Here is a 16,849-nt window from a genome sequence, read left to right as displayed (position 1 = left end):
TTGGCTACAGCAGCATGGGGGAGGGCAGCTTTATTTCTGTGTGCCGGGACTCCTGTGGCGGACTGGGTCCCAGGCAGACGTGGTAGAGGAGGGAAGGGGACTATGGCCTTCCTCCTCCCATCGGGCCCCTCTCCCTCTCACCATAGCCGGCTCCCCCATCCCTGCTCCTTGTGAGTCTGAGCCCGGCCCTGGCTGTGAATCACGGTCCCAGCGTGGTGGGCCTCAGGCATAAAAGCCCCAGAGGAACGTAGCCACGGCCATCATGAGCAGGGCGTTGAAGTTGACCACACGAGCCCAGCTCGGGTCCTCACTGATGTCCTCCAGCTGCCTGGCTGCCTCAGCCGCCTCCTCCTGGGTAGGGGGTGGGGCGCCGCCCGCCCCACCTTTGCTCATGCCACAGAACCAGAGCAGGCACCGGCGGAACAGTCCTGGAGCCGGGGGCCGGGGCTCTGGAAAAAATGGAAGCCCTGCAGTGAGTCTGCGGGAACCTGGCGCGCCCTGCTCCCTGGCCCCGCCTCCTGGGGCAGCGCCTCACCCTCCACCTCCACTGCGTGCTCGGGGCGCCCATTCTGGACTGGAGGTGAGGCTGGGCCTTCCCGCTCATCGCCAGCGTCCAGGTCCTCCCGCTCCTCCTTGCTGTGCCGGAGACTGAAAACCAGCCGGTGGAGCTGGGGGGGAGGGGAGCAGGGGCCAAGTGGGAGTTCGGTTCCCCCACGCCAGACCCTAATGTCTCTTGTTCGCACCTGCACTTCCGAGCCTCCCTCTGTCCAGCCTGTGCACCTAGCTGAGGCTCGGCTCCCTCAAACATGACCCGTGGCTTCCCTTTGGCCTCAGGCTGACCCCAAGCGTCTCAGCTGGGTGTGGAAAGCTCTGTCCTGCAGCAGAACAAGACCGGACCCTTTTGTGGGCTGTCAGGGTAGTGCTGTCTCCCGCAGCCACCAGACATAACCTGTTTTGGGCTCCTAAGGCCATGCCAAGGTTCTGGGGGGACTTGAATCACTTCCCTCATGATCTTCAAGCCGTCTCCCCCATCCCACTTCAAATAAAGGTCATTAAATAAAAACATTGTTTCTTTGCAAATGCAACTTAAACTGGACTCCCAGCCTGCCCCCACCAGCCCTCAGTATAGAAAATCGGGTGCTCTCCACTGGTGTTCCCTGGAAGCCACTGGCAGACGGGGTACAGAGGGCTGCACTGGCCCACATGGTGCCTGTTGAATGCTTGGCCAGAGGCTGACACTTACGTGCTTGCGCGGGATGGGTGCTGTGCACAGTGAGACCACAAGGGTGAGGAGGCCAGAGCAGACGAAGAGCACGATGGCGAAATAGAGGTAATGCACCCCGCAGAGGAGCGCGGGGCATGCGGACGGGTGAACGCAGCTGCCGGAGCCGAAGGAAAACTCGGGAATAAGGCGCGCCAAACCCATCAGCAGGCCCCCAATCAGTCCCCAGAAGGCTCCCTGTGGGGGTGAGAGAGCGTCAGCCTTCTCCGATGTCCGAGCCCTGCAGCAAGCTCACAACGTGCAGGTGCCCTCACCTTCTCGTTGACGCGAGGCACGAAGAGCGCCAGCACGAAGACTGCGGACACGGGCGGCGCCAGGTAGCTGGACACTGCCTGGATGTAGTCGAAGAGCTGCCCACCCTGTGCCGCCTGCACCACGGGGAGCCAGGCCACCGACACTGCCACGATGAACACCACCCAGAGCCTGCGGTGGGGGGCCGTCAGACCTCGCCGAGGACGCTCGTCTCCCCAGCCCACCAGTCAGGGCTCCCTGCCCGCCTCCCGGGCTGATTCGTGGAGATGGGGGGGCGTCGGGGGACTCAGACCGCACCGTCCTACGAGCAGCAGCTCGCTGTCACCTGCGCGAGGCCGCAGGCGCGTGTAGATGTCCATGGTGAAGAGGGTGCTGCTGCTGTTGAAGATGGAGGCCAGCGAGGACATCAGCGCGGCCAGCATGACCGCCAGCATGAGTCCGCGCAGACCTGTGACCAGGGGGAGCAGTGAGTCCCGGAAGGCTGCGGGCTTGGCGAAGGGTGACTCCTCCTGAGAGCAGTCTCCCGTGGGCAGAGGGCAACCTGGGGCCCGTCCTCACCATTGGGCATGAGCTTCACGACAAGCCGCGGGTAGGCGATGTTGGAGCAGCCCACCTCAGTGCCGCACACGCGCTTACACACCTCAGGCACCACGCACGCCACTTCGTCTGGGGGAAAGGACACGACACGGCTAGGATGGGGCCTGGTCTGGGGGTTCTAATGGGAGCGAGGTGGGGCCCCTGGCAGGAGGTGGGACTAGATGGCTGAATTCCCAAATCTTGGGACTGTAACAGATATGAGAAAGCAGGCACTTCGATCCTTACACAAGAAAGGGTCTGGATGGGGCACAGGGCTTACCCGGGGCGGGGGTGACTCTGTTACCTGGATAAAGAATGCGGCTGATCATTCCTGGCATGACCATGAGGAACATAGGCATCAGCTTCAAGTAGCCGCACAGGATGCAGCCCGCCTTGATGTGGGTCAGGTTCTTCCCCGCCAGGCAGCGCTGCACAATGACCTGTGACAAGGGGACTTCAACTACCTGCGGCCAGTCCCGGACACCCGGCGCCTTCAGGCCTTGCCTCAACTCCCTGCTCTAATCCAGGCCCTGCCTGGCCCAGCGCTCGGCAGTTCCGCTCCATACACAGCCCCTGTTGATTGGATCCGGCTTTCTCGGGTTTAGCTACATCCTGGCTGGGTTCCCGCCCCCTCAGACCACGCCCTCGACCCAGCTCCCCTGCACGGCTTCAGGCTCCACCCACCTTGGCCCCGCCCACATCGGTTCTGGCTGCACCCCAGCCTTACTTGCCACCCAAGCTCTGACCCCCGCACCTGGTCGCTGCACCAGTACCAGCCTGAGACGATGGTAAGTCCCAGGAGCAGCGCAGGCCACGGTAAGTCTCCTGTGACAGGATCCCGGAGCAGATGGTAGGAGTCGGGCCGGGGTTGGTAGCAGGAGCTGGAGATGTTGCCCACAGCTGGGTCCTCGGACACCGTCAGCGACGTCACTGCCCCCAAGTACTTGTCGAAAAGCCCTGAATACCCGCCCACCTCGTGGAAGGCTGTGCGGGCAGGACCGTCAGGGGACCCGGCCCCCACGCCACGTCCCTCCCTAGGACCCACATTCCTGAGCCGCGGGATGTCCCAGCTCCCAGAGGGAGAGCCCTGCGACCCTCGACCTCCGCGCCCCTCCCCCATCGGGGCATACCGTAACCCATGAGGATGAAGGCCCCCCCAAGAATGACGAAGGTCTGCACGGTATCCGTGTACATCAGCGCTGCCAGCCCTCCTGCAACGGGCCGGGATCAGTGGGGACAGCCCAGACAGTCTGCTCCTAGTACCGACCGTGTTATTCGAATATGGAAAAGGTGCCCCTTTCCGGAGAACAGATTTCAAAACGATAGCCCATTCTCCAGACTCATGCACTCGGGAAACTGAAGGCTGGACTTGGTGAACAGAATATGGCTGAGCGACGCTCCTGTCACATCTACTGAGCCCACTTCCTTCCCTAAGCCCCAGCTACGGCCACCTGTCACAGTGTAGACCATGGTGATGCCCAGGAGCGCGATGACAGAGGCATAGATGTTCCAGCCCAGAGCCTGTTGAATGAATACCGCCCCGGAGAACATGTCCACCTTGGGGGAGAAGGAGCGAGCGCGCAGGTCAGAACCCAGAGGCCAGGGAAGAGACCCTGTTCCACCTCTTACCCAGAGACCACAATAGTATGTTGGCCACGTCTTAAAGTTCCCCTCACTTTTCGATGGTCTGGCCTGCCCAGGCCCCACCCACTGTGGCTGCGGCCCCAAACACCCAAGCCTTCCAGCCCCTGCCTCGGTCAGGACCCGACTTCTTGGTCCCTCCCACCCGCTCCAAGGCTTTCTAAAGACCCTTCATTCTCTCCGTGGTCCCGCCCTCCAGGGCCCAGTCCCGCCCGCCGCGCGTGCGCACCGAAATCTTGGTGAAGATGTATAGAAAAAGTGAGAGCACGGACAGGTAGAGGCGAATACGGTGGCCACCGAAGCGCTTGCGTAGGTACTGCGGCATGGTAATGACGCCCGCGGTCAGGTACACCGGCGCGAAGAGCCAGCCGAGTAACAGCACCACAAACAGCGCCTGCGGGGACCGCGCGACAGCTGCGACCCCTGTCTGAGATCCTGCCGTGAGCACGGCCTCCCCGCCCCCCTCCCCAAAGGGTGTGAAAGACCCTCTGTCCATGAAGGTGCTTCTCTAAAGGCAAGGTCACATCTGGGCCCAGAGGACACAAATGCAGCGGATGTCCCTGAGCCCTGGGCATGAAGGGACATGGTCTTCACACTTTCTTGGGCCCTTAACTAGATAGAGCCCTCCTTGCCTCCCAGGCCTTGACCCCAGGCCAGTCCCTCCCAAGATGGTCCCTACCCTCTATCCCCAAGCACATGCTTCCAAGCACAGACCCCTCAGCCTGCCCCTAGCCTCTCCCAGGAAGGGCTGCTTCCTCTCTGCTCTGCTCTCCACCCAAGGAAACCATCAAGACTCAGCTCAGAGGCCTCCTCCTCCAGGGAGCCCTGAGCTCAAAGCACTGATCTCCCCAGCTCTCCGAGGCGGTCTCAGTCCCAGAGTTTTGTCTCCCTCCCACTTCCGCAAGGAGCTCTAATTTGGCCCAGAGATCCTCATAGGTCACAACGGCAGAGAGCATCAGAACAAGCAGGTCACTACCTTTGAGGCTGTTCAGCCCACTTCAGAGAGGAGAAAATCAAGACCACAGAAGGGAGTGGCTGGTCCCAACTCCCACAGCAAGCCAGGAGCAGGACCTACTCCTACCCTGAAGGCAGTCATCTCCTACATCCCTCAGCCTGCATGCTGGACCTGTGACCCTCACTTGAAGCCCAACCTCACACCATCGGGAAGTTCCACCTCCCGTCTCACTTTCCCCGCTGCCTGGAGCCTCTTTGGGTGTAACCCTCCCAGGGCTTCCCAAAGGGGTGGGGGTTACTGGCGAAAAGGGGGCCTCACATTCCACTCAAATCCAGCCACAGCCAAGCCGCTTGCAGCGCCAGTTCCTGCCAGGCCCACGAAGTGGCCACTGCCGATGTTGCTGGCGAAGAGAGAGGCCCCGACCTGGGCGCCCAGAGGCGTGGGTGAGTCAGGCCGCTCCTCCGGGCCCCCTCCCACTCCACGACCCGGCCTCTCTCACCGGCCACCACACCATGCTTCGTCCCGCCAGGAAGTAGCCACCCACAGTGCCTCTGTTGGTTCTGCACATGGACTGGGGAGACAGGAGTTGGGGGAGACCTGAGTTCAGGGTACGTCTTTGAACCTCAATTGCCTCCTCAACACATTCCTCAGCCTTGTTTCAGGCTGAAGATTAACTAGGGCTCGGCTCCCTGACGGTTCACAGCCAACCCCGGCGACCTCTTCCCAGACACCCAGAGCCACCCAGGCCCAATCTGGTGTCCAACCACCCAAGCCTGAGTGTGGCTAGATGCAGCCTGACTTTCCTGGGGACCTTGGATCAGGTCGATGGGCTTCTTCTGGTCAGCCATGATATAGATAGGGGCACAGAGGCTGTCCCCAAGGAAAATACTAGCCCAATTCAAAGGTAGGAAGACAAAGAATGAGTGTTGACTAGACCTCCCCGAGGCTATCGCTTCCGTGTGGGGCGGAGGAACGGGAGAGACTTGGTTGCCCCCCTTCCCACAGCCCCCCCCCCCCGGTTTCTCCCTCAAAGATCTAGGCATCCTGCCCTTAGCGCCACCCGCAGTCTCCCCGAGGTTCTCCGCCATCCCCAGGAAACCTGGCCCCCAGCAACACCCCCTCAACTTCTCACCCACAAGCCGACACCAATGACCAGCAGGAAGTAAGCGGCAATGACCAGGATGTCAGCAGGGTTGTCGATTAAGACCCTCTGCTCCCCCGGCCCTGGCGCCAGGCCTGCCTCTGCGTGCTCCTCCATTCTGTCCAGGATCTGCCCCTCAAGGGGACTAGCCCCTGGGCTCTCCCGAGAGAGGGATTAATGGTTACCTCAGGTGCAGCCAGCTGACGAATCGCCTGGCGCTTGTCCCCCCTCCCCGGCTTGGTTTAGCTGAATCAGGCTGCATCAAGGCTGAAGGCTGGTCCTGGGAAGGTGGATCCTTTCCGGGTCAGGAACGCTCCTTCTAAGGCCTTAGCCCATACCCCCTCCTCGGTGCCTCAAGCTCATAATCACTTCACACACACCCCTAAAAATGCCTACTTTTCAGCCTTGACCTAGGGAGACTGGCTGAGCCAGCCCCCCTGGTTCTGACTGACCCAGAGGGAGGGATCACTTTCAAAATCTGACATTGTCACTCCCTGCTCAGAAACCCTCCATACCTCCCCATTATACTCAGAGGGTAGAAGCTCCCTGGCCTGATGGCCAAGGCTTGCCATGCCCCAAGCCCCGCCCACCCTTTCTCTCGCTCCCGTACCACATCTAGAGTTTCTTCCCATTTCCTTCCTACTCCTTTGCCCCACCCAGATCGTATATTTTTATACCCCTAAACTGTTGCAGAAGTTGTGCCTTATGCTTAGAGTGCCTCCCAAACAGCCAACTCCTACTCAGCCTTCAGTGCCCAGTTTGTGTTACCCCTTCAGGAAAGACTTCTTCGACTTTTCTTTTTTTTTTTTTTGCATTTTTCTGAAGCTGGAAACAGGGAGAGACAGTCAGACAGACTCCCGCATGCGCCCGACCGGGATCCACCCGGCATGCCCACCATGGGGCGAAGCTCTGCCCACCAGGGGGCGATGCTCTGCCCATCCTGGGCATCGCCATGTTGCGACCAGAGCCACTCTAGCGCATGAGGCAGAGGCCACAGAGCCATCCCCAGCGCCCGGGCCATCTTTGCTCCAATGGAGCCTTAGCTGCGGGAGGGGAAGAGAGAGACAGAGAGGAAGGCGCGGCAGAGGGGTGGAGAAGCAAATGGACGCTTCTCCTGTGTGCCCTGGTCGGGAATCGAACCCGGGTCCTCTGCACGCTAGGTTCGACTTTTCTGATACAGTTCCAAGCACATTGCGTGGCCCTTGTCTGAGTTTGGCTCTGTTGCCCCCACAGGCTAGGGCCTCCCCAAGAGCTGGAAATGATCTGATTCACCCCTGGAATTCTGTTGCTTAGCACAGGGCTGGATACAAGAAGGGAGAGAGGGTTGATGGACAGCTGTACCTCTCACTTCTAGAACTGACCAGGGTTGGATGTCTGACTGTGGTAGGTGGGTTCACCCCTGAGATGGGGTAGAGAGAACACTATTCTAGGGGAATATAATGAGTTCTATGTAAGGAGGGCCTTAAAAAGCAGACCCCACAATAAGACCTGGAGAGCAAGGGCTTTCCTGGGGAGGTGATCCCAATAAGGACCGTGAAGGAGAGAGGAAGTGAGACAAAGAAAGAAGTAAAGCCAATAAAAGGTGTGTCCACTGACAGGTGACGACTGTGAATAACTGGACTCCAGCTCCAGTGGGGATCCCCTGAGACTCTTTGGGGAACACATCTTAGAACTGACCCCTCAAGCAGCCAGGAAGCTGGGCTGTTTCTTCACCAATTCCTGTCTCTCCGTACTTGGATATTACAGAACCCCCTCCCTGCCCACCTCAGCCCCACGGGGTACAGGAGCACACTCCTCGCCCCAGAGAGCACCCTCCGATGGAAACTTGGGGAGCAGCTGGGGAGACCGGGTGTACAGGACTTCCCAGGTGGGCCCAGCAGGTGTGGGTGCAGCTCCCAGTGTCTGCCTCAGGGGCAGTGAACTTGGAAGTGCCCAGAGAAACGCAGGGCCAGTCTCAGAGGACACATCGGGGCCTTCAAAGCCCTCCATGGTGTGGCACCTCTTGCCTCTTTGATCTTACCTCCTGCTCCTCTCCCCCGTTGTTACTCTAATCCAGCCACACTGGCCTTTCCTTTCTTCCACTACGCCAAGCTCTTTCTACCCCCTGGCCTCGGCCTGTGTCCTCTGCCTGGAATGGTCTCCTCAGACACTTCACATGGTGGCTCTTTCTCAACGGAGACTCACCCTAGGCATACATTTTCAGAGACCTTCTCTGACTATCTGGTTAAAGTAATTCCTTCTCCACCTTCTGTTAGTTCTCCGTAGTTCTCCTCATTTTCCTGCAGTGCCTCGCTTCCTCATTCCTTCCTTCATTAACAGACATTTGTTGAGCACTTACCACATACCAGATACCATTCTAGACACTGGAGAGACAGCGTCATCTGACAAATACGCCATCTGACAAGCTCGCAGGAGCTTGCATTCCAGTTTCAAAAAAACATAAGCCCTGGCCGGTTGGCTCAGTGGTAGAGTGCCCGCCAGGGGTGTGAATGTTCCCGGTTGGATTTCCGGTCAGGGCACACAGAAGAAGAGACCATCTGCTTCTCTACCCCTCCCCCTCCCTGCTCTCTCTCTCTCTCTCTCTCTCTCTGTTCCCCTCCCGCAGCCATGGCTCCAGTTGGCCTCTGGGGCTGGGGATGGCTCCCTGCCCTCTGCCTCAGGTGTCAAAAAAAAAAAAAAATCCCTGTTGCTGAGCAACGGAGCTGCAGCCCCAGATGGGCACAGCATTGCCCCCTAGTGGGCTTGCCAGGTGGATCCCAGTCAGGGCCCATGCTGGAGTCTGTCTCTCTACCTCCCTTCCTCTCACTAAAAACAAACAAGCAACAAGTAAACGTGTTTGCAACAGTGATGAGTGCTATGGACTAGGGAGATACTGGAAGTAGAAACAAGGGGGTAGAAGCAACTTCACCTAGGCTTCATCACACCCATCACCTGTCTCCCCTACTAGACCTCAGCTCCAGGAGGGCAAGGAACATGTCTGCTCGGTTCTGTATGGTCTCCTGGCACCTGGTATGGAGCCTGGCACAGTAAGCATTCAATAAACACGGCAAATGAATGAATTGAGATTGGCGATGGCCCATTTGGGCATCCTCAAGACAAGGAGGTGGATACAAGCCAGGTGGACAGTGCTGATCGGGGAGAATATGTGGAGGGGAAATAGGAGGCCTGGGAGGACCCAGGGGGAGGAGCCTCAGAGGAAGGACGGGGTCTGCCTGAAGCAAGCGCAGGGCACGCCTCACCTGTCTCGCCCAAACACGCTCTGTCTGCCAGCTCCTCCTTAAGCTGGAAGGGGCTCTGAGGGTCCACCTTTTCCATCCTCAAGACCCCAATAATTTGGACCCAGGAGTCCATGCCCCCTCCCTAGGGAACTGCAGAGGCCAAGGTGAAGGTTCTGGGCTCAGAAAGGCCCCTGGGATTTGGCGATTCAGATGGAACCTGAACTTCTCCACACCTAAAACCCCCTGGCCTCACCCTTCTCTGCTGGGGCCTGGCTAAGATGTCACCTCCTTCAGGAAGCCTTTGATTCCCAGTTAGAAGCTTCTTCTGGCTCCTCCTGCCCCTAGTGCTTCCCTCAGTCACTCTCCTGGCCACACCTAGTGTCACCCTCTGCCTAGTAAGAGGAAGTGCCTTAGTGTCCAGATCCAAAGCGTGGGCATACATTGGCACTTCTGGACGGAGTCCCATCTCTGAAGGTCTTATAGGGACGGGGAAAAAATCTGGAAACCAGACAAGATGGTGAGGGTCAGGGAATTAAGAAGGGAACAGATTGCTTATTTCAAAATATAGAGCGCTGAAGGGGGATGGGGAGAGTCGGGAAGGCTCGACGGGGCCAGCTTCAACTCTTGCGCTGGCGCAGCCCCTATCTGCACAGTCCTGCTCTGGTCGCGGTCCTTGACTGCGTCGGGCTCATCTGACACGCGAAGGCTGAGGCTGCAGGTCCGGCTCCAGCCACAGGGCGGTGGCCTAGAACCAGCTGCAGAAAGAACCAGCCCAAAGGGCGGGGCGTCGCGACGCAAGGCTGTCCAGGGCAGAGACACAGCAGCACCCGTGCGACGTGGACTGTGTGTTTATATAGGTAGAAAAAAAGTGCACAGAGCAGTGGGGGAGCCGGGAGAGGCCCGTCCTGGCCTGGCCTCTGATCAGTCGGAATTGCAAGGGCCTTCCGGCAGGCGGGGCTCCCGCAAGGGTGGGAATCAGGTGAAGGACGCAGGAGGGATCAGGGCTCGCTAGTTAGTGCACGTCCCACTTCGGGGGGGTGTGGCCTTAGGGTCGGCCGGGCCTTTTCTGAACTTGCCCACGGAGAACGCAGAGGAAGGTACCTTAGGGACTGGTCTCTCCAGCGGGCGGTGCTCACAGGGTGCGGCGGGGGAAAGCCCCAGGTCCGAGAACAAGGCCCTGGGGTCTGGGGAGCCCTGGGTGTTCCGGCAGGGCGGCGGGGACTCAGCCGAAGAGCTTGAGGAAGCAGGGCTGGCAGTAGGGCTTGCCGGCGCGCTCCTGGAAGGAGCCCTTGGTGAGCGGGCGCAGGCAGAAGGTGCAGGTGAAGTGGTCCGGGTGGAAGCGGCGGCCCAGGGCCGACACGCAGCGGCCGGTCACCGGGAGGCCACACGTGGCGCACAGCGATCCGCGCCGCGCGTGGAAATGGTTCTCGCACAGCGGGCGGCCCTCGTGCTCGAAAAAGCTGCCTGCTGAGAAGGGCGCGAAGCATTCCTGGGGAAGGGCAGCCACGACAGGATGGGTCAGCGGCCGAACCCCCCACCAGATGACTCGCTCTAGGAGCCGAGCGACCCCTCTCCGCCCGGGACCCCACAGTCCCGCCCTGAGGAAGCCCCGCCTCCTGCCCTGCATAGCGACCCGCCAGGGGCGCCCGGTCCCGCCACGCTGGCCCCGCCCGAGGCCCGCCCCACCGAGCGCACCCTGCAGACGAAGCAGTCCGGGTGCCACAGAGCGCTGAGCGCCGAGATGTAGTTATCCAGGATCGGGCCCTGGCAGCCCTGGCAGCGCGGGGCGAACAGCTGCAGGAAGTCCCGGCGGCAGTAGGGGCGGCCCTCGCGCTCGTGAAAACCTAGGGGAGAAACCGAGTGGGTTGGGGAAAAATGGTGCCCGGCCGCACCCAGGACCTACAAGGTGTGAAACTGTGGGGCGGGGCAGAGCGGAAGGGGAGGGAAAGGGAGTCCGTGGGAGGGAGGGGCTGAGGCCAGAAGAGAGCAGGAGAAAATTCATGGCCCCAAGGACGAAGATTTTAGGGGCTGGGCCAAGGGGTGTGGGGCGGATGTCAAACGGACCCATGGCTTTCAAAGTGGGACTCCAGCTCACCCTCATCTCCGAAGGGCTCCCCGCAACTGACGCAGCAGAAGTGCTCTGGGTGCCAGTGGGTGCCCAGGGCAGTAACCATCTTCTGTAGGAAACGAACACTCAGTGTGACCCTCCAACCTGTCTTTCCCTCCCTGTCCCACCCTGAACCCAGGGGAGTGGGGTAACCTATGAACTTAGGCAAGGGAGACCTAAGGAGGAACTCAGGAGTCAGAAAGAGGGAGAAGTTCGAAGGGCTGTGGAAGGGGCCCTGGGGCAGGGCTGAGGGGGTGGGGAGGTGGGGGATTGCGGAGGGAGGGAGGTGATGAAGCCCATTCCAGAGGCTCCTTGGGTGAGACAGCGCTGGAACTCGGGGGCCAGGCTGGGCTCACGTGTCGAATGGGTTGATTGCAGAGGCCACAGCGTGGGGAGAAGCGCTCAAAGTAGCACTCAGGGCAGAAGGGGGCTCCATCCTTCTCGAAGAAACTGCTGCCTCCCAGGGCGGTGGAACAGCCACTACAAACGAAGTGCTCAGGGTGCCACGCGCGCCCCAGCGCGGTCACCACCTGCAAGTTGAGGGTGAGGTTGGAGTCAGAGCAGCCCTTGGGCTCCCAAGTCCCCAAAGAGCTAAGGTTTGCATGGCTCTTCTCCAGTCTCATCTCTGAGAGACGAGGATGAAGAATCTAATGTTTAAGTAACTCAGTCTGTAAGCGATGGGGAGTCAACCCGGGTCTTCTGGCACAGTGCCCAGGGCCCACAATACTTTTTAGGAGCCCACGAGAATGTTGTAATTTCTTTAAAATCAGAAGAGAAAAATGATTTCATATATAACATTAATATATTCATCTTTACATTAGCCATCATAAAATACAAATTTTAATTTTTTTAGGGAGGAAGGGACCTATGAGGTCATAATGGCACCTGCTTTGCTCAGATTGGAAATTCTGGGCACTTTATCTACCAGGAGCAGGATCTCTGCCCACCACTGGGCACAATTATTGTCCATAATATCTGCTCAGTCAATAAGCCAAGAACCTGAGCTCCCAAACCAGGCTCTGGTGGAAGAGAAACAGTCTTGTGGATGGAGCCTACCAGGCTTTTGTTAAGATTAAACGGGGGGAGGAGGGGGGGGGCTTGTACAGGAGCCGGTAGCCTGGCTGTGTGCCTGGCACACAGGAGGGCCACAATCAAGGGGTAACTGGGTTGGAATTCTCACCCTGCCACTTACTTGCTGCGTGACTCAGAGACAGCTTCAGTTTCCTCCATCATAAGACATTAATAACAATAAAACCCACTTTCCAGAGTTATCTACTAAAAGGAAACAGCACAAAGGCTGGCTGTCAGTGAAGATGGGTCCATGGGTCTCTACCTTCCCACTCAGAGAGCTCCACTTACTTGCCCAGCAATGGGTTTATTGCAGGAGCCACAGAGGCCCTTGGCCTGGGTGGGAATGCCCCGGCGGCTGAGGTCGGACTGCAGCAGCCCCAGCATGGTGTCTAGGCTGCCCTTGCTAGTCGGCCCTGATGGGGGTGGGGAGTCCTCATTCACGGAGCTTGGCACTGGCGGCTGGGTTGGCCCAGAAGCTGGAAGCTACAACAGGGAGGACATGAATTGGGTCAGCAAAGGCAGCAGATGTGGAAAGGTCTAAAATGGGTTAGGGGAGTCACAAAACCACACTGGCCCACCCCCCTGCCTGACTCACGTGGTTCTGGACTCGGAAGTCAGAAAGCGAGGCCATCAGTCTGTCCAGCTCCAGGGTGGCCGAGGTGGCCGAAGGTTTTGGGAGAACAGGAGATGGGCTGGGAGGGCTGTGAAGAACCCAACTTCAGAAAACTCCCAGAGAACCACTCCCTCCAGTAACTCAGGCATCCAAGATTGGTCACCTCGCTCCCAGCCCTGGCCACTGTGCCAAACTCACAGGCTGGGCCTTTTCTTGTCCTCAGATTGGTCCTCCTTCTGCTCCCCAGCAGTTTCCTTGCTAGATGGGAACTGAGACATTATTTCATCTGCAGAGAGGAGAGAAGGGCATTGGACATAGGGCCATGCTCTACCTGCTCTCCCACTTAAGGCTTTGTGTCCTTTTAGCTGCCACTCTGGGAAATCTACACCCCTTCATCTCTGCCCTGCCCTGCCCCCATCCCAACAAGGCCTATCTCAGTAACCCTGGTACCTGTGATGTTGAACTGAGTAGCATTAAGTTCCTGAAGCAACCGGTCTAGCTCACAGAGCCCTGTGCCCAAGACACCGCTGGAAGAGGAGAATGGAGGAGCCGCAGGGGCTGCAGGCTTTGGGGACTGAGGCTTGCATACCGTACTGGGAAACAGGGAGGGAGCTTGGGTTCAGGGGGGCGAAATCCAAGCATCCTCACCTGAGTCTCAATTGGCTTCTCCACCCCCCAGTTCCCAAGCTCCTTACCTGTACAAATGGTCCTTGTCCCCAGAGGCTCCTGAAGACTCCCCAGACCCCACCTACAGAGTGACGGACATGTGTGTGGGATGACAGACCCAGATTCCCCTAGCCTTGGCCAGAATAGGGGTGGTTGCCTCAGCCCTCTGCATCTGATCTCACCTGTGGCTGGTGGCCATAGGGCAGGGCTGATGTGAGGAGCTCTGGGGGCCGCTCTTTTGGAGCCCCTGACCTTGGCATGTGTGAGGTGGTGGTCTCCAGGTCAGAGAGCAGGGCATCTGCAGGGAGAGGCAGTCGGGGTGAGAGGTTGAGAGGTCAAGGGTAGGGCAGAGATAGGGCCTTAAGCTCTCAGAGGAGAGAAGTTCGAAGTGGGCAGTATTTGAGGGCAGAAGCTAGTACTGAGAGCAGAGGTCAAGAATCAGAAGGAAACACAAGGCCAGACCAAGGCGGAAACGTGGAAGGGCAGCAGGAATATCTATGGCCAGAACATCCCAAATGGCTCATCCTGGGAGTCATACACAAACCCAGCCGCCTGATTTTTTTATTCTCAAAATCTTCCCTAATGCAGTCAAAATTGGCTCTTTACTGGAGCCAAATTTGGCTCCACCCCAAATTGCTCAATTGGCTACATGCCTGGCACCCAGCTCTCTGATTGGATGTCTTTTGCCACGCCCACCAATTCCTCCAGGAGCCGAACAGGCCCCCTCAGCTCTGGCCCACCTCCAGGCCCCGCTGGGTCCCACTCTATGCACCTCATTGGTGAGTCTGCACGGACTTGCTTTCTGATTGGCTTATTCTCCAGAGTACCGGTCAGTGCCCGTTACCCCTACGGAACAGCACCCCCTATTGCAGGGTGCTGGAACCCCTTCTGTCTCATAGTTGGAGGGCACAGCCTTCCAGCCCCAGTTCCAACAGACAGGGAGTAAAAAACGCCTCCTCCCTACCCGGCCATCGCTACCATCCCCACCCCACCCTCATCCTTTTTCCCTTCCAGAACATAGAATTCTTCATCTCTGAGCCCCATGGTGGAACCCTGAACCTCTCCCCGGCATCTACCTGATCCCTACCGAACTTAGGCACCCTTAACTCTTTACTTCCCAAAATCCTGGGGAAAGCTCGTTCCCCCCCTCCACCCCCGAACTTGATGTCAAGCCTCTCTGTGTACCTTCCCAGCCCCGGACACAAGACCCCTTTAACCCCTTCCATCTTAGAGCTCCTGAGCCCAGGAGCCCACGGACGGGCGCAGCATCTCCCTGCCTATCCGTCCGCGGCCAACGATGGAGGGGCAGAGCGAGGAGAGAAGGGAGGGAGCGCCGGCCCGGGAAAGGCAGGAAGGGAGAGGCAGGAAGGGGGACGTGGAGTCGGAAAGGAGCCGCGGGCAAAGACCAGAAGTGAGAAGACAGGAGGCGGGATGAGGAGATGCGGGTGAGAGCCAGGGGATGGTGACGGGCTGGGTCCAAGGGGACCCGGGCCCCACTCACCCAGGTCCTCCATGGTGGGGCGCAGGCGGACCACGCTGGGCTTGCAGGGCGGGGGCCGTGTCCGGTGGGGGCGGAGGGCGGTGTGTGTGTGGGGGGGGGGGGGGACGTCCGGGAGCAGGAGGCCCAGGCGTGACCATGTAAGGAAGCCGGGATCCGTTGGGATGGGGCTGGAGGGAAAGGTGGAGGGTGGGGGGAGTCGGGGGCAATAAACGGGAGAATCCTGGGTGGGGGCGTGTAGGGAGGGAGGGCTACGGTCCACGCAGGCCCAGCCCGCCAGCTTGCGGGGAGGCAGCCACACCCAGCCTTGGCCTCAGCTGCAGGGAGCCCCAGGCGGCCACAGTCAGTCGGAGAAGTGGCTCTTCCAGACCATGCCTGGGAGCCTCCGCCCAGTGAGGCTCAGACACAGACGTGGGCTCCCGAGCAAACACGTCTCAAAGTTAGCACCCCGAGTCTCAGAGTCCTCTCCAGCCCAGGCCCTTCCTGAGAGACTTGCTCCAGACAGAATTTTGGGATTGGGGGCAGAAATGATGTTCTTAAGAATCAGTCAGATCCGAGGTTCAGAGACTTCCCTTGGAGACTTTGACAACATGAACAGGGATCTGAAAAGGCACAATACTAAATATCAATACAACGAACTCTCAGAGACAGGGACAGACACAATGAACCCTTCCACGGATTCTAAAGCAGGACCTTTTCTCCAAGGCTTGAAAACAGATGTGCAGACACAGTTAAACTGAAACCCAGCCACAAGCCCCATACATAGACTCAGAAAACCCTCCCAGGCAGCCGGATCCCAGCCAGCCTTCAAGACAAAGCCCTTCTCCAACAGTGAGGTTCCCAGACTTGTTCCAAAAGGGCCCTTTCCCAAGATTCTGATGAACACAGAGAAGCAAGAAAGACACAGACGCCAGCCAGCCACAAAGGAGCGAGAAGCCTTCATTGGACCGAGACCCTGAGAAATCAAGACTGAAACGAGGCAAGCTACCAAGGGGTATGGGCAGACACTACAGTGCTGCAGCTGCTGGACTGTGGGTCCTGGTGCAGACCTGTGTCCAGACATGAGCATTCCAGTCTTAAACACTTAGCTGGCCCCGTGAGCTGATGTGCCCACCACCGGGCCATGAAAAAGTGGGTTTACTCGCGTTGCCTGTACAAGATAGATTTCATCTACTGTTGTAATTGTATGACAAAGCATCACGGTAACTTATTTCATACAAAATGATGGTTTTGTTGAGTGCAAAGAAAGAGTATTAAATATTTAACACAGGCTTTGACTTACATGTGTAATTTTTAATTAGAATGTAACTTCTTACAGTGCACATCACTTTTGGGATGTGGAATTGAGATATACAATGTTCTGTTGTAAACGAAGCAGATATTTAAAACAAGGCTAACAAGGGTAGCTTACAATCCTTGTTTTAAAACTGTAAATCAGAGAAAAATGATAAGAACTAATAGTGCCATAGATGGCTCTCAATTGTGTAGTTATATTTACTAATAGCATCTCTTGTAATATAGCCCTGATGTTGAACTAAGATGCGTACAAGAACTGATCTTAATTTCATATTTTTCCTGTAAGGCAATAAAGGGGGGAAGAAACAACAACAACAAAAAAACAGTAGCAAATCAGAAAAACTTGGGGGGCTTTTTAAAAATAGTGACACCCGCCTGACCTGTGGTGGCACAGTGGATAAAGCGTCGACCTGGAAATGCTGAGGTCGCCGGTTCAAAACCCTGGGCTTGCCTGGTCAAGGCACATATGGGAGTTGATGCTTCCAGCTCCTCCCCCGTCTCTCTCTGCTCTCTGTCTCTCTCTCCTCTCTGTC

General features: G+C 58.1%; 2 protein-coding genes across 6 annotated transcripts; both read right to left on the bottom strand.

Moving 5' to 3' along the window:
• Positions 1-14: 14 nt before the first annotated feature.
• SLC5A2 (solute carrier family 5 member 2) lies at positions 15-5,995 on the bottom strand. Of its 4 annotated transcripts, none has more exons than XM_066275762.1 (14): positions 5,839-5,994; positions 5,206-5,277; positions 5,025-5,129; positions 3,981-4,145; positions 3,562-3,667; positions 3,241-3,321; positions 2,865-2,935; positions 2,415-2,550; positions 2,093-2,200; positions 1,832-1,982; positions 1,537-1,705; positions 1,244-1,459; positions 536-668; positions 15-449 (listed from the first exon to the last, which is right to left on the bottom strand). In XM_066275762.1, exons 1-14 carry the CDS (start codon positions 5,962-5,964, stop codon positions 223-225), a joined length of 1,866 nt encoding a protein of 621 aa, XP_066131859.1. In that variant the 5' UTR covers positions 5,965-5,994; the 3' UTR covers positions 15-222. The 4 variants fall into 4 exon arrangements, with proteins under 4 accessions (XP_066131859.1, XP_066131857.1, XP_066131860.1 ...); XM_066275760.1 differs by having other exon boundaries at positions 2,865-3,094; positions 5,839-5,993; XM_066275763.1 differs by lacking the exon at positions 3,981-4,145 and having other exon boundaries at positions 2,865-3,094.
• Positions 5,996-9,898: 3,903 nt separating this feature from the next.
• Positions 9,899-15,108, bottom strand: TGFB1I1 (transforming growth factor beta 1 induced transcript 1). 2 transcript variants are annotated; one of them, XM_066275773.1, is made up of 11 exons: positions 15,024-15,108; positions 13,705-13,820; positions 13,552-13,604; positions 13,307-13,449; positions 13,055-13,142; positions 12,839-12,944; positions 12,532-12,726; positions 11,529-11,702; positions 11,161-11,242; positions 10,761-10,909; positions 9,899-10,554 (listed from the first exon to the last, which is right to left on the bottom strand). In XM_066275773.1, the coding sequence occupies exons 1-11, from the start codon at positions 15,034-15,036 to the stop codon at positions 10,288-10,290; spliced, it is 1,386 nt and encodes a 461-aa protein (XP_066131870.1). In that variant the 5' UTR covers positions 15,037-15,108; the 3' UTR covers positions 9,899-10,287. The 2 variants fall into 2 exon arrangements, with proteins under 2 accessions (XP_066131870.1, XP_066131871.1); XM_066275774.1 differs by having other exon boundaries at positions 10,297-10,529.
• Between the last annotated feature and the right edge of the window lie 1,741 nt (positions 15,109-16,849).

The sequence above is a fragment of the Saccopteryx bilineata genome, chromosome 4 (genome assembly GCF_036850765.1).
Source record: "Saccopteryx bilineata isolate mSacBil1 chromosome 4, mSacBil1_pri_phased_curated, whole genome shotgun sequence".
Lineage (NCBI taxonomy): Eukaryota > Metazoa > Chordata > Mammalia > Chiroptera > Emballonuridae > Saccopteryx > Saccopteryx bilineata.
Note: the sequence above shows the minus strand (reverse complement) of the source record. Positions and strands in the feature narration are given on the sequence as shown.

Excerpts from the sequence above, each read along its gene's own strand:
- SLC5A2 (XM_066275760.1), bottom strand. The coding sequence starts at position 5,964 with ATGGAGGAGCACGCAGAGGCAGGCCTGGCGCCAGGGCCGGGGGAGCAG. Across the intron at positions 4,146-5,024 it reads TGGCTGGATTTGAGTGGAAT|GCGCTGTTTGTGGTGCTGTT; the intron begins GTGAGGCCCCCT and ends CGGTCCCCGCAG. Across the intron at positions 1,460-1,536 it reads TGCCTCGCGTCAACGAGAAG|GGAGCCTTCTGGGGACTGAT; the intron begins GTGAGGGCACCT and ends TCACCCCCACAG.
- TGFB1I1 (XM_066275773.1), bottom strand. Across the intron at positions 12,727-12,838 it reads ACTTCCGAGTCCAGAACCAC|CTTCCAGCTTCTGGGCCAAC; the intron begins GTGAGTCAGGCA and ends TCCCTGTTGTAG. Across the intron at positions 11,243-11,528 it reads GCAATCAACCCATTCGACAC|AAGATGGTTACTGCCCTGGG; the intron begins GTGAGCCCAGCC and ends CGTTTCCTACAG.